This window comes from Sturnira hondurensis, unplaced genomic scaffold (genome assembly GCF_014824575.4).
Source record: "Sturnira hondurensis isolate 20B ecotype Veracruz unplaced genomic scaffold, ASM1482457v3 Scaffold0021555, whole genome shotgun sequence".
NCBI classification, from domain to species: domain Eukaryota; kingdom Metazoa; phylum Chordata; class Mammalia; order Chiroptera; family Phyllostomidae; genus Sturnira; species Sturnira hondurensis.
Window position 1 is genome coordinate 5476129 of NW_028094186.1, and position 21366 is coordinate 5497494.

General features: G+C 53.1%; 2 protein-coding genes across 5 annotated transcripts in view; one reads left to right on the plus strand and one right to left on the minus strand.

Moving 5' to 3' along the window:
* On the minus strand, positions 1–13687 carry UBXN10 (UBX domain protein 10). Of its 2 annotated transcripts, none has more exons than XM_037032854.1 (2): positions 13064–13687; positions 1–7745 (listed from the first exon to the last, which is right to left on the minus strand). In XM_037032854.1, exon 2 carries the CDS (start codon positions 7728–7730, stop codon positions 6885–6887), a length of 846 nt encoding a protein of 281 aa, XP_036888749.1. In that variant the 5' UTR covers positions 7731–7745; positions 13064–13687; the 3' UTR covers positions 1–6884. The 2 variants fall into 2 exon arrangements, with proteins under 2 accessions (XP_036888749.1, XP_036888748.1); XM_037032853.1 differs by lacking the exon at positions 13064–13687 and adding an exon at positions 12636–12875.
* The window catches only part of PLA2G2C (phospholipase A2 group IIC), a 19200-nt gene continuing 10175 nt past the window's right edge, over positions 12342–21366 (plus strand). Inside the window, exons 1-3 of one of the 3 annotated variants that reach the window (XM_037032857.1) lie at positions 12342–12430; positions 18062–18176; positions 20258–20402. In XM_037032857.1, coding sequence (XP_036888752.1) covers positions 18137–18176; positions 20258–20402 — 185 coding nt within the window. In that variant the 5' untranslated portion in view covers positions 12342–12430; positions 18062–18136. Of the gene's footprint in view, positions 12431–13795; positions 14492–18061; positions 18208–20257; positions 20403–21366 lie in introns of those variants that run through there. The other 2 variants (XM_037032858.1, XM_037032856.1) reach the window with 2 other exon arrangements.

Here is a 21366-nt window from a genome sequence, read left to right on the forward strand (position 1 = left end):
TAAAATGTTGATATTTAATAGCAATGAAAGACATGTAAAAAAAAAACCTTTTGGTTTCTATTTTTCACCAACAGAAGTAAGGAAAATTATAAATAGCAGTAACCGCAAAACTGAAGATGCAGCAATAAAACTTAGGGGCTTGTGACACAATCCTTCGAATAGCGAAGCAAAATTCATAACGTCTTTTATATGATTTGACCTACCTATCCCACCCTTACAAATCTGTCCAAAAGAAATAATTCAGAAGATGCAAAAAAGTTATATAAATGAAGATTTGGCATCGACTTCTCTAGCAAAAACCCAGAAATGTGTAAATGTGCCCTGGAAAAGGAAATAGTTTAATAAATTACAGTACAACACGTTGAAATATTACTCAGTCTTAATTACGAAGACTGTAGGTATTTGAAAGAATACAAAATTGCTGTGCTCACTGGGATTACAAATGTTAAATATACGTGTGTGTGCCTCCTGGCGGGCAAGCGGTGTGCAGCCCTGACTGGTGTGGCTCATTGGGTTGGGCGTCGTCCTGTAAAGGGAAAGGTCCTGGGTTCAATTCCCCGTGAGGGCACGTGCTTGGGGTGCGGGCCAAGTCCTTGGTTGGGCCTTCTGCCGGGGCAACCCATCGATGTTTCTCTTGCACGTCCATGTTCCTCTCCTTCTCTTTCTTCCTCCCTCCCCCTCTCGCTAAGAATAAATAAAATCTTTAATAAAAGAAGAATGTGCTAAATAAACTCAATCTTTAAGAATGAAATAACGAATGCCAGAATATGAACAACGGTTATCTCTGACTGAGAGGAATATGGGCGATTTTCATTTTCCTCTTCAATCTTCTCTCCATTTTCCAAGTTTCCCAGGAACAAACAAAGAGATTGTGTTTTGTTTACAGGACAGAGTGAAATGGATTCTGTGAGAACGAGCCTCCTCTGCCTGGAGAAATAATCCATGATGATGGTGCATATTATAAACTAGACTTCACTTTGATACTCTTCTAGTATAAAATTAGGTATTACTTTTATATGAATTATACACCCAGAAGCTGACCGCTTCTCGTGACACCTGTGGCTGCCACTCTGGTCTTCTTCATATCTTTCTTGGATTCTGGAAGTCACAGCTTCTACCTGGTCTTCCATCCCATACCCTTGCCCATTCTCAGCACAGCAGCCAGCGTGCTGCTTCTAAGGCAACCGTCGGATAAGACTCCGCTGCTCCGCGCCGTGCAGTGGCTCCCCATTGGTGCTGAAAGGCCCACGTAACCCGTCTCCCCACCCCCACTCCTCACCTCCACCCCTCCCTGGCTCCAGACACTCTGGTCACCCACCTTCTCTCTGACAGGCCAGATGTGCTCCCTCCTTAGGACCTTTGTGTCCCCTCTGCCAGAAACCTGTCCCCTCGCCCTTAACCACACAGCTGCCTCTCACCTGCTTCGAGTTCTCTACTCAGATGTCACTTTGTCAATGAGGTCTGCTCTGACCACCCATGTTAGATCTCAGCCTCGTCCTGGCTGGGGTGGCTCAGTTGGGTGGAGCAGCATCCCATACACCGAAGAGTTACAGGTTCGATGCCCAGTGAGTGAGGATTTAAAAAAAAATCTAAAATCGGCAAAAAAGAGAGCTCACCCTCTACCACCACCTGCCCCAGACTCGCCGGATCCCCTGACCCTGCTCTGCCTTTGTTTTCCATTTCATGTAACCTTCTCTATCACACTATGATCATTTGTTACCTGTATTGTTTCCTTTCTGTTTCCCAGCATCAGAAGGTAACCTCCAAAAGGCAGGGACTTGGGGCCAGCGCTGTTCACTGACAGACCTCACATGTACCTAAAATACAGGTGCTTAATAGGTATGTGTCGAGTGCATTTGTTACAGATGTTTTGGAGAAGATGAGGGCTGCTGGGAACTCCACAAAGAAGGACAAGAGTGAGCTGAGGCCCAGGCCTGGGTTTGGGAAACTCGCAACCCCCCTACAGAGTCTGGAGCTATTTAAGTCTGGTCTGCGTTGACACTGCAGTATCCCAGGGCTGAACGCAGGGCTGGCGTGGGGACAGCAGGCCATTTCTAGACTGTGTTTCCCAGTTGGGAGGGTGAGAGGTGCCGCCACATCCCCACGGTTTGTCCACAGGTGGCTGGCCGCTCTTGTCGACTGGGCCAGGGCCAGAGCAGACCCGGGCTGCCTGTCGGTGGTGCTCCAACAAAAGTGGACCCCTGGTCCCTACCTCTCTATCAGAGGATGGACGTCAGAGGTGGTTCTCCGCTGGTGACAAAAAGGACCAACTGCCCAGATGTCCTGACTGTACAGAATAGTTGGGCATCAAAAACACAAAACAAGGAGCTTTGTTAACGAGGCCAAAGGACAGTGGTTTTGTTTGTCCTCCCACAAAAAAACCGTCCGGAATCAGCTGCCGGGTTTGAACGGCTGGAAAGAAGGGCAGCGGGGGAGGCAGGGGAGAAGGGGAGCGAGAAACAATGTGTTATTTCACTGGAACAAGGATTTCTTTCTAAGCGACCTTGGTCAAGGATCATACCCCCAGAGCTGCCTGATCATTGATTTTGTTTAACGTGCACATTAAGTGAAATAGGCACCTTTGTAGCTGCATCTCTTCTTAATAAAGCAATGAAGGCTTTGGGATTCTTTGTACCCCTCGTCCAAGCTCACTCACACATCTCCTTTCTGTGAAGGGAAACTGCTGGGAAGTGTCTCTCCCATCACCACGTGTGTGTCTCGCTATTGCCATGTTTGTTCGTTTGTTTGTTTGTTTCTGCAGAGACAGTCCCCACTGGTGACCTGGTCAGCTACGTCCACTGGAGTAAACCCCACCTGGCCCAACTCTCTTGTTCTTTTTCCCCGTAAAAAAATAGATCGTATGTTCAGAAGCTGACCACCTCTCCTGACACCTGTGGCTACCAGCCTGGCCCACACCACTGTCCCCTCCCCTGGTTACTGGCCACATGCAGGAGTTGGCCTCCCATCTCCCACGGTGACCCCCACAGTCCACTCTCAGCACAGCGGCAGGACCGTCAGAGCGAGGCTTGCTTAGTTGAACCCGTTGCCAGTTGTCACATCGGTGGTTCAGCCTCTTTGGATGGGAGTTAAGTGGATCCAAAAATACCTGCAGAGGTCTGTTCCCGCACATCGGCTGTTGTGAGGCGCCGCTGCTTCCTCGGCTGCTGGAAGGTGGAGGAGCACAGAGGGACGCCAGCGAGGGCTGGTAGAGACTGCCCTAGTCAGGAAAGGAAAATGTCACATCACCGGTGGAGACAAAATAAAACACCCCGTTTTATTTTTGTAATGTGAGCGGCTGTCTTGTACGCTGTGAGTCACCAGAGGCCTGCTGCACTTGGATGGCTGACTCCTCCGCGGTGGCCTCTGATCTCCTCTGCTCCCAGGGCGGCATTGGGCTGGTTCTGGTTTGGGGGCAAGGGGAAAGAGTTGGCAAACTTTCCATTGTGGTGCGGGGTGTCGCCTTAGCAGACGAAGAAAACCGATGATCCTGCGTACCTCTCGGAGCGATGTCCAAACTAATGCTGGCGTAAAACAGTCTAGCGTTCTCTGCAATTCTGTCCAAAGGTAGCACAGTACATCCTCTTATCATAGAAAAGGACCATCTAAAACATAACCCAGGCCGCAGGAAACTGTGCACCCACTTATCCCAACTTACTACGAAGATCTTAACACAACAGGCTGGAAAGAGGAACTTTTTTGCCTCCTGGACAGGGCTTTGACATTGAAACCCATTTAAAAGGGCAGAAGAGAGCAGAGCTCAGCGTGGGGATTGCCTGCTTTTGTCACGCATGACCGTGCTCTGTCACCGGGCCGCTTCGACTACTTTCCATTTGTGCAGGACCGCCCACGGTGACTGCTGGGCAATCTGACGGGGGCGACTGCTGGCCCATGGTCATGTTCACAGGCCATCCCTTCAGCAGGGCTCTCTCGGCTTGATGGCTGTTGGCTGCATCCCCCGGTCCTTTCAGGGCAAGGACTGTTGCGTTAAAACCACCTGCCATCTGTTGGTGACAATGTTTTGGATTCTAAGTGATGAGTCACTGGTTTCCCCTGCTGTTCCTTCTGCTGCCAGAGCCGACTTCCCTGCTGGACTCTAATGGGGGGCACACTGGGAGACCCTACCGCACCCCTAGTGAGCGCCTCCCCAGTGCCATCAGCAGAGTCGGTGGCAGGGTTGCCATTTCCATGAGGTAGGAAGACGACACAGCGGAGGTCGAGCCTGATCCTCACTGCACCGCCCTTCACGGATGAAGCTGCAGCCCCAGCCTCAGCTGGGTTGGAGGCGAGAGTCCAGAGGAGGTGGTTTCATGTTTTCTCGCCGATGCTGTCTTGCTAGGGTGACAGCGCCCATCCCCAAACGTGGCGCAGGGCGGGCCCTCCGTGACTGCCGGGTAAATGAATGACTGAGGTCTGTGATCACACAGTGGGTAAAGCGGACCCACCTGGGGCCACCAAGAGGAGTGCGCTGGGCCCAGCTTCGCCCAGGAGGCCCGAGCGCAGAGCCATGGGGAACTCTGCAAATTCCGATGTAGCCTCCCCTTGCCAACCTCAAGGGGAGAGTCCGGGGAATGATTTTTAGGAGCAATTCAGGAGCCTCTTTCCACAGAGACAAGCCTCATGCTCTGACAGAAGCTGACAAGGAGAGCTACTGGAGGGGCGGGCATCTGGAGCACCAGGGGAAGAGGCCGTGGAGCGGACAGCGGAGCCGGGTGCTGGCCGAGGAGAAAACCGAAGCTCAGGTTACCAAACCTCTCCGTCCGCTAGTGTGGCAGCCCAAGTCTCGGGCTCAGATAGAAGATGCGCTTCTCCATCGACTCAGTTTCCCGCAGATCTGTTTTACGGCTAGAATCATCATCTCTTGTCCAAAATACAAAAAAAAATGTGTTAAGCTGGTTCAAGTCTAGTTTTGTTCTCAGAGCCTAAGACATTTCTAGGCTTCCTGCCTTCCCTCGTTTTCATCGCCCCCCCCCCCCCAGTCGAAGCTGCACGGCAGCGGCTCTAACCCGTGTGAGCACGCCCCACTCCACTGAAGCCTTCGGAAGATTTCCTGCCTGGAGAAGTTAACGAGCCCCAGGTGGGTGGCATTTTATTCTTACCGCTGTGTAGGTGTGATTTCGTGGGAGGCTCTCCCCGCCCCCCCCCCAGATCAAAGGCAGAATTAGGTACTCGAGTCCTGGGTGGGAGGTGCAGCTCTGTACTGTGAGTACCAGTCTCGAGACGCCGTCCCTTCCTTCGTGGTCCGTCATCGAGAGACCGGGCCAGTTGCACGCGCTGCCTGGGCCGACCTTCGCAGTCACAGGAGCTGCTGACCAAACCCTGCCGGTCTTCAGAAGTGTCGCCACCTGTTCTAGGTTGAGCTGGGTGGTGTGGGAAGCCGACCGGACGGGGCAAGCCTCCGTCAGCAGAAACGATGGTGGCACTAATCTCCGCGGCTAAGTTTCGATTTTCTGGAAGTCACGTTCCCAAACACATCCCTTCTCTGTGGCCAGGATGCACTTGCGGTGGAGGCAGCAGCAATGAGAGGCTTCTAGAGCTCCTGCCTTCTCTGAGTGCACATCTGTTCTCAGGGCTTCGCCACGGCTGAGCGGGGGGCAGGGGGCCAAGTTTCCCTGCTCCGAGTAGCGATTTGGCCGGAAAGGGGATCCAGATGAGACGTGGGAGTCTTGCTAAGCTAGCGATACAAGAGAACTTTGGCAAACTGTTCATGTCACCAGAGTCGGAGAAACAAGACTGTGGCCTCCCATATAGCTACAGGCTAAGGCGGTCAGAAGGGCTTCGTGCCAGTCAGCCAGACGCATGGTCACATGCTCTCTCAGCACAGGCACAGCATGTGACACCACACCCCGGTGCCCTCCCCCAGCGGGGATTTCTAAATCAGAAAAAAGGGGTGCCCCTGGAGCCTCAGTGTTTAAAGCTGAGGACGCACTGAAACTGGGGGATGAAACAATGTCTCCACGCCCAGATAAGCCCGCAGGGCCTGTAGCATAAACCTGTACAGACCTGTAGGTTTTACGCGATTCCAAAACAAAAGATTCCACTGCTAACCCAAGCGAAGGAAATCACATTATACCGGCTTTTCTGAATTTTTGGAAGATTTTTACACTCAGAGATTGGCTACCAAAAGTTGCAAACCTGGTCAGGCTCTACTTCAACGTAGCTATGGCTGTGGAAGCGATGTGCTTCCCAGCCTTCGGGCTGTTTTCGACATGCTGATGTAGTGGGAGATTTGTATGAGCAAAAGACCTGCTCTTTCCTCTGCGGCCATTGGCCTAAACAGAAAACCCGCAGGAAACTCTAGCCACATGAGCCCAGCATGGGGGCTGCTTCCAAAACAGGGTCACCACCTGTTTCTTAAAGATGCTTGCAAGAAATACAAATGCCAGCTTGACATTTTTTGAACCCTGGTTATTTACCAGACTAGAATCCTCTCTGGGGAGTGTTTAATCCTGTGTCAAATACAGAAAGGCAAACCATTGGCTGAGAGAGAGAGAGGGGGAGAGAGAGAAGGAGATAGATTAGATAGACAGATAGATAGATAGATAGATGGATGGATATCATTGTAAAGGCGAGCAGGCTCTCCATGAAGGTCCCAAACTCTAGGAAGAAGGAGGTATGCCCACAGCTGTTCAGGGAGCAACCCTGGTAACCGACCAGTTCACTCTAGGGGTGGAGAGAATTTAATAACCGGAAGAGAATCTTCTTAGTGCACTTGGTGCAGGTGCACATTTCACTGCTTCAAAGGAGACACTGTGAAGACCAGAATCCCAAGAATCAGAGCTGTACCGGGCTCCCAGGGCACTCGGAACCCTCTGCCCCGGAGGCCATGGCACCCGAGTGCGCTTCCTGCTCGGAGGCCCAGGACCCCAGCCGGGGAGGCTGTGGACTCAGATCCGCTCTTCCCTGTCTTCCCGGGAGATGCCCAGCACCGACTTGTGGGGGATCCTGCACTCTTGCAGAGACTTGGTGAGGTCAGAGAAGCGTCTCCTGGGCACCTCCATCGTTTCGATGCAGCAGTGGTGGTAGGTGGCCTTGTTCTTGTGCTCAGCCACGGCCACGAGGGTCTGCAAGTTGTCGGTTGGCCGGAAGTGGCGAACGAACCTCCGGCCCGACGGTGACCTCACGGCAAGCAGCAGCCTTGGCTCTTGATCTGATGGCTCCTCCAGGACGCCAGCCCCGGAAGGGCTCTGCCTCCTGGTTTGGGCGAAGCGTTTCTTCTCTGGGGAACGCACGGGAGCTCTGGACCCTTCTTGGCGTGTCTTCATGGAGCAGGCCTCCTCTTGGTGCAAAGCCTGGATGTTGCTCAGCTGCAGGGAGCCAGCCTTTTTAGCGACCGTTTCCGAGGCCCTTTCCTCTGGGCTCTTCCTATTGATGGAAGGAAGGACCGGGTACTTATTGAGGGATGAGGAAGCCCCTACGGGTACCTGCTGCAGCAGCTCGGGGACCTCGTGGGGAGCTCCCTGATTTGGCGATCTGGGCGCACAGGCTCCTGGTTTCCGGCTGCCTGGCGACTCGCAGGGAATGGCTGGAGGTGGAGAAGTTGGCGTGTCGTGCGAGCACAGCCCTACGCCCTGGGGCTTGTGCAGGCTCGGCCGCCTACGCCCCTTGGCGGACTTGGGCCGTATGACATGCATGTTCAGTGAGTTTGGCTGCCAAACGAAGCCGTCGGTGGCTGTGCTGACAATGGGGTTGCACTCAGTGGGGGCGACGTTCACGGTGGCTTCCGTGGCCATTGCTTCTCAAGACCCCTAAGGAGGCAGGAAAAAAGAAAGGAGGCCATGGATTCACCTTCCTGGGACTTCTGGATCTCAGCCAGGTCCTGGAATAAGCCAACGGGCCACAACGGAGAGGGGCACCAGCTGCAATTCATTCATTAATTCATTCATTCATTCATTCCAGGTATTGGAATGTATCAGTGAACCAAAATCCTTGCAACTCAAATTATCATAGCAAGGAAAGGCAAGTGTTAAAACTCCACGTAAATAGTAATAACTGTAATGAGGAAAATAAAATATTGCATTAGAGAGTGACTAGGGTGGACTATCTCTTATTCTTAGTTGGGGTGGGGGAAGCTTTAAGCTGAGACTAGAATGATGAGAAGGAACATACTACAACCTAGACCAGGGTCCGGCTAACCTTTTCTGTCCATGTTTTTGGCTTTGGGAGCCACATGATCTCGGTTCCCGCTACTCGACCCCGACACTGCAGCACGAGGCCAGCCACACACAGTTACGTAAAGCCGTGTTACTAGGGCTGCTTTGGCCCCAAAGAGCCGAAGCAGCGCTGTTAGGTCACCAAGCAGGAAAGCCAGGCTCAGCTTCACTCCGGAGCCGAGGGCCAGACCAACCGACTTCTCTTCGCTCCCTGGTGAGAGATTGTCCGTCCGAACCAGGGGACGGCGGTGAGCTCTGCTCCAGTATTCACTGCATTCAAGGGCTCTCTGACCCCGTTTCCCCTCTCTCCCTAAACCCTTTTCTTCTTTACCAATCTACCCCTAGCTTGCTCTTTCTTCCTTGTCCTTCCTGCTGTCACTGAGGTGGCTCTGCACTAATCACTTAGTGCACTGTCCCTCCACTGCCCTGACTTTGCCACCGGGGGTGGAGGGTGGGGGGGTAGGTTTCCTTCCTGATCCACCCATTGGCCAGAACTTTTGGGGATGTCCTCGGGCTCTAGACCAGGGGTTGTCAAACCTTTCTGCACATGGTCAGGGAGTAAATATTTTCAGCTTTGCGGGCCATACGGTCTGTCGCAAGTACTCACCTCTGCTCTTTTGGGGTGAAGGCCGTCACAGACACTATGCAAGTGAACGGGTGTGGCTGTGTTCCAATGAACCTTCGTTTATGGACACGGAAATTTGAATTTCATTGAGTTGTCATGTGACACAGAATATTATTCTTCTTTTGATTCTTTCCAACCATTTAAAAGTATAAAAGCTACTCTCAGCCCAGGAGCCACACAGAAACTGGTGGGAAGCCGGATCTGGCCTGTGGGCCATCGCTGACAAATGCTGTCCTAGACTGACCACAAAGGGGTCTCGAGGCACATGCAAATACTATAGACATGTGAGCCAGAGAGGCAGAGTGACTTCTCTGCAGTCACACAGCCAGCTAGTGGCAGAGCCTGAAACAGAGCCCAGGTCTGTGACACCAGTCCTGTTCTTGAGGACCAGGCTGGGCGTCTCCCCTGGCACGCACCACAGCCTGTCTCCTACTGTTTATGTTTTTGTCTCACTGTTTATGTTTCTGCCTTGGAAACACCGCGAGGGCCTTCAGATTTGTCTCTGGCACCTGGGGTGCTCAGGAGCGCTCATGAAATCACACGGAGGCAGTGTCCTCAAGCTGGGTGGGAGGCGTGCGCATTTCTCTGTGCTGGCCTGCCATTGCCAAAGCAGGCCTTTTCCTCTTTTCTGGCCACCGTGCAGGCCCTTTCGCTGACACTGCTACAGCCACCTCCTCCTCCCAGTCCCCAGTTACATCTTCCCAGGACATGGCAGGGACTTGGGGTTCCTGCCTCCCTCTGAAGGCCAGCCACCACCAGGACTGCTGTTCTTTCCATCCACAGGCTGACCATCCCTCTAAACACCTTCTGGTAACGCCCAGTGCCTCGTGGCCCCTGAAGAAGCAGTGTATTGGGGTGCAAGGAACACAGGCCTTGGAGTCCTAAGACCTGGGTTCTAGTTCAGGCTGTCTGGAGCTGGCTAGGCAACCGCAGGGCAGTCACTCCGTCTTTCTGGTCCGTCGCTTTCCTCATCTATAGAATTAGCTCTACGACCTTGAAGACATTATTTACACAACTCTGCACATCAGTCTTTTCATTTGTCACATGAGGATAGTAACTTGAAGCAATGTAGCTCAGGCCGTGACCACCGGGCTCAATGCATAGTAAAGACAATTAAATGGTAAGGGTTTTTTTTTTTGCTTTTGTTTTTGGTCTCCTGTTTGCTTAGTGCTTTTATCATTTTAGGTCCAAATGCCTTACCGAAAGCTCTGTCCAAAAGCTCTGTCACTTCAGAGCTTTTCCTCGGGGTGCAGTCAACGCTACCCAGCCCGGTGCATCGTGGGACTCACGCCTGCCCCACCCACTGCACGGAAGTGCTGGCCGGGGGATTTCAGTGAGCTCCGGCCTGTGGACATTGCCTCAGAAAGATGAGAGACCCGCTTTCTAAGGAATCCCTTCTAAGCCACACTTTCATCTAATACCGCAAATTCACTGACTCCAAGCTGCCTTCAGCACACGATTCTGAGCACCCTTAGCTCTGCACTCAAACGTTGCTATCCTGTGCACGTCACCACTGTTGCCTAGTTGCAGGAAGTATCCTCTTCCTCTCCACTCAAACCACAACCTAGCAAAACACAACGTTCCTGTGTCTCCCTGAAGTCCCACTCAGGGCAAAATCTGAACAGAGCTCCCCTCTCCTTGTGAACCCAGCGGCCTCTGTGTTTTCTCCTCTCTGCTCACAGAGCCTTCCCACGCTCACAGCTCCCTCTTCTCCCCGATCTCTCACACCCGATCTGGTGGCTGGGGGTCCGGGGGCTTCCTCCTCGGCATCCCCAAAGCCTGCCCATCTCCTCGCTAATTGAGTCTATTTTCTGATCAACTGTGAAGAATGTGTTGGGTTTTTTTTCCCTTTCGGTTTGGTTCTAAAGTCTTTCACGCGTAATGAAGCGATTCTGCACTTTCTGTCTGCACAGCACAAGGAGGGCACGGCTGTCCAACTGTTCGGCCAAAGATAAGCACCCCCCCCCCCCAGCACACCACTCCCCCTCTCTGCCCACCCCTCCCCTGCGGAATGGCTATTAATTTGCCACAGCTTCCACAGAGTTATCACAGACTTGGCTTCTCACTCCCACACATGCGTCAGGAAGGTTTCACTGTCAGTAAGTTTGGTAACTTAGAAACCTCTTCTTTAACAACTTCGAGAAGGAAAGTCATGTGTTCTCCCAGGCGCTCTGCTGGCTTATTTTTAACAGTCAAACTTGAGTATGTGCAGGCGCTCTCTCTATACCTTTTGGTAACTGTATAATTATCCATGTTCAGGGGGTGTCATATTCAAGACACAATGGTCATAAGATAACATGACTGTGAACTATCTCAGAGAAAAACCTCGGTGATGACTCATTCTCATAAGCCCACTCATGGTTATTTAGAGACTCACACCTCCTTCAGGTAAAACCGCGCCATCGAACCTGCTTTCATAACCCTCTGCCTCCCTCTGGCGCAGGGACCATCTGTTATGCGGCGGGAACACCAGCGCTCCCTGGCACCTAGAACAGGGACAGGAGAAGTGGGGCCAACAGGTGTTTGGGGACCCAGGCCGACTTTGTGCCTTTATATTCACACCTTGCGCCCCGCGCCCTGCCCACCTCGCCGCAGTCAGTGCAGAGAGGGTTCTGCAGCCACACGATCCCAGCTCGGCTCATCTCACCACCTCTCCGCCCGGCAGATGCAACCACAGAGCCATCTGACAAGATCTGGGTGCAGGCACCCATTAAGCCCCCGGCTGAATAGGCAAGTGGCCAGTTTACTCAAATAGAAAAGCTGCACCCAACAGGCCTGCTAGGAGTCAGGAAACAAACACGGGGGACTGTTTCCAAGGAGCTGCCAAAGGGCAGGTGCTCATTCCTTAAGATTAATCACCATATCCGCTGGAAAGAAGGAACATGTGATAGGAGAGGCCAAAGTCACATTCCTGCTTTGCTAGGGCCCACCTCCCACCACGGGGTCAGACCACCCCATTTCATCCGCAACGCACATCTAAGCCTACAGCACATGCAATCAAATACAGCCACCCACAAACCATCTGCCGGTATGTGCCCAGGATGCACACATCTGAATTGGTCTTTTAAAAATATGTATCAGTTAATGCGATCCCCTGCCCCTCCCCTCCCCTCCTTGTGAAGTTTCCGGGATGAAAAATGCTCAGAAGAACCAACAGGAGATGGTAGTGGGCCTGAGGGTGAGAAAGCTCCGCGACCATTCCTGGTTTGAACCAGGACTAATGACGAGAATGCAGTGACCTCCGCAGAGCGCTACGTTCAAGGGGGAGTGGAAAAATCGGAGCACAGTCCACCAAGTGATCAGAGGTTTGGAAAAGGAAGTGGGCATGATTCCAAGGGGGATTGGTGGAGGGGCATAGTCAGTTATTTCCAAGTACTGGAAGCTCCAGAAGGGAAGAAGCCCAAGCAGTAGCGGGAGGGGGTGGGGGAGGGGCAAGAACGGGAGTCTGGAAAGTGCTAGTTGACTTGGGTGAAGGAGCACGGGTGTGGGGGAGGCTCAGATCTGGTTCCGGTCACTCCATGTTCCTGATGGGATGTCCTTTTGTCCCTCTGGGTCTGTGTCCCATCTCTACTGCCCAGCCAGGAAAGCACGGCCCCACAGATTCCCAGGCCCCCGGGCTTCTGCAGAGCCCTGGAGTCATCCTGTTCCGGCCACAGTGAGCTCCGCCGACAGGGCTGGCTTTGCCACTGGGGCATAGGCACCCCTCTCGGGACCCCTGTCCTGTCTCCCAGGGCTCCCCATTCAGGTGTGGGGAGGCCCACCCGACGATGGGATGGGGGGTCGGGTCTGGCCTCTCTCCATCCCTTCCAGGCCTTGGGGGCGAGAGCAAGACTGGGAGCCAGAGGCCTGGGCTTGCTCACCTCGCCTCTCCGCTCCATCCGCGGCAGCCACCGGGTTCAGTCCCCCCTGGTAAACAGCTCCGGTCGCCGGGGCAACCACGCCGGTGGGGGGGCCACGTGCTTCCGGTCTGGCCAGAACTGGCTTGGCCCGGCTGAGATAGGGCAGGGGCCAGGCACCCGAGTGGAGGTGGGGTAGGCGACCCGGATCCTGGCAAGGCTTCTGGGCTTCGCTCTCTGGTTTCCTGTCTCCTGGGGAGGGAGCCTGGAGCTCTGGCCTGGGACGGGGGGGCTGGGGGCGAGGAGCCATCTGCCTGCCAAGCTTGTTTTGTGACCCTGACCCTTACAGTGTTCCCAGTTTCTAGATGAAGCTGGAGGACTAACTGATTCCTGGTGACCCTAGAGACTGAGTGGCTGCTTTGAGGACATTGGGGACCACTTTTCTGCCTTACCTGTCCTCATTTCCCCGTCTGCCTCCTACTTCCGGGCCACATCCCATCCGGGACCTTGTTTTCAACTACATTTCCACCCGCTTGGACCTTCCAGACCAGGACTTCTTGCACTTGCAGCAACTCCAGTCACTTCTACCGCATTCGTCTCTCAGCACCTCGGAGGCTTCACTCCCCTCCGCCCTCTCTGCTTTCTCCCCGCCTCTCGGCCTGGTCTTCCCTGGACTGTCACCTCCCTCACTTCTTGCAAGAATGCTGAACGCCCTGGCTGCTGCTCTGTGTTCCTCCCACATGATGAAACCCCCGTGGGGCCACTGACAGCCAGGCCCTGGAGAAATCTGGACCGGCCACAGGAGGGGGATGGAAACGTGCCGTCTCCAACCTCAGCTGAGCCCTTAACCCTGCACGGAAATCCTTCCGCTCTCCCCAGCGGAGTTCTGTCTCGCTTCTCCCCAGAGGCTGTTTCAAACCTTGTTCTCTCTCTCAAGCCTCCCTCCCACCTCTCCCCTTACTTCTTCTGTTCAGAAGGTAAACTGCTCTCTTCAGAGAGAAAATAGAAGCCATCACGTGGAACCGTTCTCAGCTTTCTGCCACCAGGACCCACAAACGTGTCTGCCCCTGTCTCTATGCTTTCCCCTCTCCCTCCTGTTCTGACGCCAGGGGACGTGGCCTCTGATTCTGCCCTAGTCAGACGGCTCCTCCACATCTGCGCGGAAGCCTGTTCTCTGTCACGGGGCCACATGTATGCACACGCTCCCCGTCGCCCAGGCCTTTGCTCCTGCTGTCCCTTTTGCCCAGAACATTCTTCTCTAACCTCCCCAACCCCTCCTCCCCGTCCTTTTCCTAGTGCCCGCTTACCCTTCAGAGCTCACGCTGGAATTAAGATGCCTTCAGAAGGGGTCCTAACTGGACTGTTGTCTTCCGGGCATTGTTCTAGACTCTGGGAATACGCAGGTCAATAATTTAGTGACCGTAATATTAGAAGATAATGTTACTGGGCACACAAGAACCCTATTGCCAGAGGAAAGAATTAGGACTCATGTCTTGGCATTGTGGCGAAATATTTGCTGTCTTGCCTGCCCGAGACACATGCAACTCGAGTACAATGTGAGCACGATGCCCGCCCTCCTCAGGACGTTCCCACTCGGTTGAGAAGACACATTGCACACCCAGGGAGTTATAGATCAGATTATTTTCGATTCCGTCTGAGCCAAGGGTGGAAGAGCAGGCACAGGCCGGATGTGATAATGTGCGAAGTGATTGGCACCGACACAGAGGGTGCTGAGGTCTGCGAAGGAGGCGGTCATTCCAGTGGTGGTGTTTCTGCCCATCTGTAAAGGAGTGCCTCGTCTGTGGGAGCTGCTGCTGAAGGCCTGGCTGGGAAAGCCTCCCGCTCCGGTCACCCCCGCACCCACCCGGACCCCCAGGGAGGTATCTGAGGCCCCGAGAGGGTGCCAGAGGTGGCGGTTTGGGGGAGCTGGTGGGTTTGCAACTCTGTGCTGGTGGCTTATCTCCTGTAAATGATTCTGTCCGAGTATCTAAGCGATGCTCTTCAGCCCTGAACGCCCACCGGAAAAAGATGAAAATGGTTTCTTCATCAGCTATTTTAATAGCACCTAAGAGTTATGCAATCTTTGGGAAAATCAAATTGGCTTCTCACCCCCTTTGTGTGTGTGTGAGCGTGTGTGCGTGCGCGTGCACAGGCAGGCTGTGGGATGGTGCTTGTGCCTAGGGTCTCTTTAACATTTGGTTCGCAGTGTGTGCCTTTTGCTCCAGGTGTTGTGTAATGCACAGTGTGAAAGGAGAGGGGGGCTGGGGGGAAGGAAAGGCAGCTGGCTGGTCAGTTGCTGTGCCCACCTGCTCTTCAGAGAGAGGCTGACTCTGCTGCCCTTGTCTCCCATCTGGCTTTAAAGAAGGTGTCTGCAGCCCTGGCCAGCGTGCCTTAGTTACTTGGAGCTGGGTCCCGTAATGAAAGGTTGAGGGTTTGATTCTCCATCAGGGCACGTACCTAGGTTGCAGGTTTGATCCCGCATCGATCCCCACCCAGTCCAGGAGAGTACGGGAGGGAGCCCATCGATGCCTCTCTTTTGCGTCAGTGTTTTTCTCTCTCTCCCTTCCTCTTTCTTTAAAAGCAATGAAAAAATGTCGTTGGGTGAGGATAAAAAAAATTAAAAAAGGTGTCTGCCAAGGACAAACCTTATAACGCACACATGCAGTGTGGGTTCTCGGCAGCGTGGTCAGAGGTCCCTGTCATGCCTGCTCACACGGAGACCCTCCTTCCCAGCCGCGGTCCCCTCTATGCCCCAGGCCTCTTCCTGAGCTCCAGCCAACTGGTTTCCCAGATGGGCCCTCGGACTTCTCACTTCTGGGGTCTCTGCTCCTTCCTCTCCCAGCCTGCTCCCTTCCTTGGAGTTTACCCAAATTCACTGATCCTTCAAGGCCCATCTTAAAAGTCACCTTTTTCACGAAGGCTTTTCCAAAACACCTTCTCTCTCTCCAAACCTCTTATCCTTTTTCTGGTCCCCGTTGGCCCGGTAGAACATGCCAGCCAGGAAGGCACCACGCACTCTCACTAGGTCAGCCCCCCTCTTCTTCCATCGAGACGGCTTTCTAAAACGACTGAGCCTCGGGGCCCCCCTGCTGCTGGGCGGCAGGGCCCCTTTAAAACCCCAGTCCGGCTGACTCCAAAGCCTGCCCTGGACCCACAGCCACGCCCCGCCCCCTGCCCCCTGTACCCCTGCAGGCGCTTCGTCTGTTTCCTGTCCACCTATTGCCCCACCACGGGTGCTGCAGGCATGGCCTCTGGAGTCAGTTGGAATCTCGGCTGCGCCGCCTGCTAGCTGAGAAGCTTGGGCAGCTGGTGTAACTTCCCTGGACCTCAGTGTCCACATCTGTGGAATGGGGATGATAAGAATAGGGTTGCTGTGAGAGTGAAATGAGAGAGTGCATGTGAGGGGCGTAGCATGTGGTAAGGGCTTAGTCAGGGTTAATGCTCATTATCATATTTTCATGTTATACTGCACACCTGCTTCAGGAGGTCATGAACCCATGTCTGCCCCCTACTTTGCCCACACAAAGTAGCCTGCTTCATGGTAGGTGGTTGGAAAATGAGAATTAAATTGATGGTGATGATGCTGGGAATGTTGACTCCACGGCTTTTCTACTGAGAGATCCAGCAAGCTGCCAGTTGGTACCTTCCCTCCCCGCTCCCCGACTCCCCTGCTGAGGGTATCTGGCTCCAAGTCTAAATGACCTCCCCCAGGGCTGGGCTGAGGGCAGGAGCTTATTTGCTTTTCACCTTTGCAGTCTCTGGCAAAATGAAAGCTTTTCTTGGCAACACGAAGTGCCTAACTGTGCATTGGAACAGCACTGCTGAGGTGGCTAGAGCCATCTGCCCTGCTCTCAATGGCCCCGGGTTCACAGCTTGGTCAGTTACTGGTTTAATCATTTCTCCCTCTCCTTTGCCTTCCTGCTAAGGGCAGCCATTCGAGCTTTATTCCCGTTCAACTTCTGGGTCTGAGAAAAAGACGCTCATGCGTTGCCAGAACTGTGTCTAAAATAAGAGTGTTGTGGCATCTGCCTAAATGCCCGGGTTGTTTGGTTCTGTTTTCTCTGCTGTGTTTTGGATAAGGACAGCTCTTTGCTCAGTGACCCACAGGTAGGCAGGGGAACTGCTAAGGGGCTCGGGGTGCCACCTTTGGAGTGAGACCCACTTGGGCTAAGTCCTGGCTCTATCAGTTTGCAGGGATGAGTACCTGACTTCTGCCCGTGTCGATTCCCTCCTCAATAAACTGGGGCTGAGGGTCTCTGCCTCCTTGGGAGTATTCCAAGAGGATTCAAGGAGATAATCCACGGACTGTGCTTAGTCAGCCCCGTGCTGGTCCTCAGTAGGTTGTGTTTTGTTTTGATTTCTGTAACTTGCAGCATGATTGTACTCCGATCGTCCATTCATTCCTTCCCCCAACACTTAATACTGCTCACCTCTCCATGCCTGGTCTCCTTATCTGCAAAATGAGGGTAATATTAGTACTGATCTAGCTGGGGGATGTGAGCGCTTAATGCGTAAGTATATGTGAAGTGCTCAGAAACTGTGTGAGGTATAGAATAAGTGTGATGCGAATGTTACCCACCCTTACCATTACCACCAGTTTGTCCTGGGCGCTGTGCTACGGAGACTCCAGGGATGAAGAGATGAACGCGATGGAGTGAGCCTTGACTCGTGGGTCGTTCAGCTCTTTCCTCCTTGTCTTCTCCATGGGGAAGAAGGCCAGTGGGTGTTTCCTCGCCGTCTGAGATGAATTGATGGGTCTGAGAGGGAAGCTCTCAGACACCCGCCAGCTTGGGGGCTGCCACCCTACAGGCTGGCATAGGAGGCCGCGCCACACCTCCTACTGTGCTCTCACCCTTCATCAAGTCCCGGGGCCTCAGTTTCTCCAACTCTAAAATAATGATACACTCTCTCCCATTTTTCTGAGGATTAAATAGTGTAATACCCATGAAGCCTTTAAAGAAAACGGCACTTGACACTTAGTCATTTCTTAATAAATGTTGGGAAGGAATAATAGGCATTTTTAGTCTCACTTTAAGGAGAGGAAGCCTAAGGGCTAAGTTGATGAATAAGGAAGGAAAACACGGGTGGGGTGGAGGGCAGCTACCGTGCCAACAGGGCTCCACGTTCTTGCCCTGGGTTTGCATCGTGAACCTCGTATACGCCCTTGAACTTGGGAACAGAAGGAATACTGACTCCTCAAAAGAAAAAATAAACAAGACGAAGAGATAATGTTGCCAAAGAAAGAAATTAAAAGAAAAAAGCTATCTGCACTTTTTAAAACAACTGAAGCTTTCTTATCTTCATATTTAGGTCTAAATACCAGAAAGAGTATCATCTTTAGAGATAATCGGGTTTGAAAAAGATCTCTTTGCTCTGAGCTCCCCACTGAGGGCCTTCCAAGGTCTGCCCTGCAGCTGGGGCCTCATTTTGGTCCTTTCCTCCCCCCACAGGAGTTCAACGACCGGCCCCTGGGGACCAGAGGGAGCTGAGATCTAGGGGCCTCGGACCCCCTGGGCTTCTCAGGAATGAGGGTCCTCTGCATTCTCACGGTCTTCGCCTCCTGCTGTGAGTAGAGCGCAGCTGCGGGAGTTCCAAGGTGCTGTGCTCCTACCCCTGTGTGTGCGTCCTGGGGGTGGTCCCTCCTGGGGGGGCTTTGGGTGAGGGGACATCCCGTGTCACTCAAAAGGGAATCAGAAGCGGAGCAGGCTCCCACGCATGTCCTCCCGCTCTGTCTCTTCTGCGAAACGGGCTGATCCCAGTGCTGGGGCCTCCCAAGACTTCCGGGGAATCAAAGGTCACAGGCGCTTGCTAAGAAAGAGGGCGTTTGACTCTGTTTCATCACACGCAGCCCCTTCAGGGGTCTCTCCTCTGGATGCTAGTTGCCTTGATGTCAAGCCACGTGGGTTCCAGAACACAACCCTAGACACCTACCCAGCTCATGTAGGGACAATTCTTTTCCATCAGAAAGTCACCCCTATGGTGACTTATGGAATAATGGGCAATCAAAAGTCATTGCTACTGGGCGATCAGATCACATACCTCCGCAAAGTGAAAAGAACGTAGTAGGAAACAGTGTTAGTTCTGTTGGAAAATCCTTCGACTCTTCGATTAGTGGAGTGGAGATTTGTCTAAGTCCATTCTTCTCTGTGTTTCCGCTGTGGAGCAATAACTTTTGGGTCCCTCAGTCAAAATGTCAAAAATGAGGCTCTCCTTTTCTCTTAGTGGTGGAATGTAAGTTTTCAAGGTCGTAATGTGGGGGACCCATGTTCAGGGATGCCACTTCTGCCGTCCCCCGCCCTGTGGTGCGCCCAGAAGATTCCACCTTCTCTCTAGGGGTCCCTTGCACAGCAGGGACCACCCCCGGGCTTCAGCCCCCTGTTGGGCGCTTTGTGACAAGACATCCGAAACCACAGTACGTGATGGGAAGGCTCCTGGGAAGATTTCCCCAAGCCTTCTGTCTCTGTTGTTAGTTCTTCGAGTTCATGTTTTTATTTTATTTGTATGGCAAGATTAACATATGCTTGAAATTAAAAAGTAAAATAAGTGAGTATCGAGTAACAAAACAAAGTCCCTTGTTGTCCTCCCTGACTCCGAGCCGTCTCCCACACCCAGGTGTAACCATTTATTAGAGTTAGGTATACATCCCAGCCCTGGCTGGCGTGACTCAGTGGACTGAACACTGGTCTGCGAACCAAAGGGTCACAGGTTCGATTCCCAGTCAGGGCACATGCCTGGGTTGCAGGCCAGGTCCCTAGAAGGGAGCGCGTGAGAGGCAACCACATGTTGATGTTTCCCTCTCTCCCTCCCTTCCCCCTTTCTAAAAATAAATAAATAGAATCTTAAAAAAAGTTAGGTATACATCCTCTAGGACTTTAGAGACACACACACACACATTTTAATGGACAAGTAATACATACTCATTGTAAAAAAAATCAAGACAGCATAAACATACACAAAAAAATGTTGCCTGCTTTTTTTCCCACCTACCTCCTCAATCCCATTGCCTTGGGCTATTGCTATTAAAAGTGGTGTGTTTTCAAGACATCATTTAGTTACAATCCCCCGCCAGTGGGTAGGGGGGTAGTTCCCAGTTTTTTGATATCACAGCGCTGCAGCAAACACACACCCACACACTCCCCCCAACTCCTGTAAGCATTTTTTAGAAGTAAAAATTGCTGGATCCATGCGTTTTTGCTATTAAAAAATGGACTAAGGTTATCTTTTCTGCCCCTGAAGTATTTTGTGTCTCTTGTGAGACTGTTAATGCCCTGTGATATCTGTGGGGCCTGGCATTTCTGGCTTTGAACTTACCCCATTCACACTGAACAGCAGACCTGAGGGAGTTTCTGCCTGGCTGGAGGGTTTCTACTTTGGGGAAGACTGTAGTTGACGGTATAGTTCTGAACCTCACAGAGACTGGCTTCTCATCCTGGGCTAGCGAGAAACCAGCTGTGTGACGCGGTGGATCCGATCCGATCCGATCCGAGCTCCTTCCCCATGAGAGGGGCCGGGGATCCCAGCCTGGTGGCGCATCTTGCTCAGGGGCTACCGAGTCCCGGAATGCAGGGCGTGCCGGACAGGGAAGGCCACCAGAGCAGCAGGGCTCTCACGGCACTGTGTCCCCTCCCTGATTTCCCCGTTGGCAGTGGTAGCCCTCACGCACAGCGGCTTCTGGCAGTTTCAAAGGATGGTCAAGCACATCACGGGGCGGAGTGCCTTCTTCTCCTATTACGGATACGGCTGTTACTGCGGGCTCGGGGGCAAAGGGACCCCCGTGGATGACACCGACAGGTGAGCGCCAGGCTCCAAGGCCTCCTATCGTGCACTTTGCATTGAAACCCGTGTTTGAAGGGAGGGCATGTATCGGAACTCTCGCATTGCAGGTGACAGAAACCAATTCAGGTGAACCTGAGCAGAAATTGAACGGGGGCTGGAGGGGGGTCTGGAGGAACCCAAGACCAGGGCCGAGTCTCCGAACCTGCAGCCTGTGCAGCTGCGTGGGACCAGCGATCCTTGGGCCCTGCACCTCCTTACGTTTGCATTTGGTGCCAGGACTTTTGAATGATGCCGTCGGTCCTGCTCAGAGCTCTAGAAACATTTTCAGTTCTCACGGCAAATGTCGTCTTCTCTCAGCACCCGCATTGTTAGGACCCGCTGTCTCCCAGGCCTAATTCCCTGTCCCAGGAGAGAGGATCTGAGTGGCCCAGTTGGGAAAGTCACTCATCTGGGTGAGGTCACGTGGCACAAGTCTGGCTGCCAGGCCCACTCCAAGGATGGGGGTCAGGGAGTGTGAATTCCTGGAAAAATGGAGCTTGGTGTGATCTGGTGAGGGAGGGCCCGGGAGGCTGGAAACGGGGGCGTGTGGGAGCTTCATTGGAAGGAATAAGGAACAAGATGTTCCTTGCCACTTTAAACCTCGCCAGGACAAATATGTCCCCACCACGGGGCCTGAAGTGTCGCTTCTGGAGCTTGGTTTCTCTGGGTCGGGCTCCTGAGACATGGAATGCTTCAGCTGGAAGGGCCGAGAGCCCTGGAGGGGACCTGACACTGATGAGATGCCCCCCGTGTGCTGAGCACAGGAACTGGTGATTTGCATGTGGGGCATAATTAAATTCAGTCCTCGAAATGAGTGGCTGGGGCCGTGTTCTATCCCTGTTGTACAGGCGACAACAGGGAGAACCCACGAAACCCAAGTGGCAAAGCCCGAAGACATGCAGCGACTGTGTGGCAGAGTCAGGATCTGAACAAGAATTTG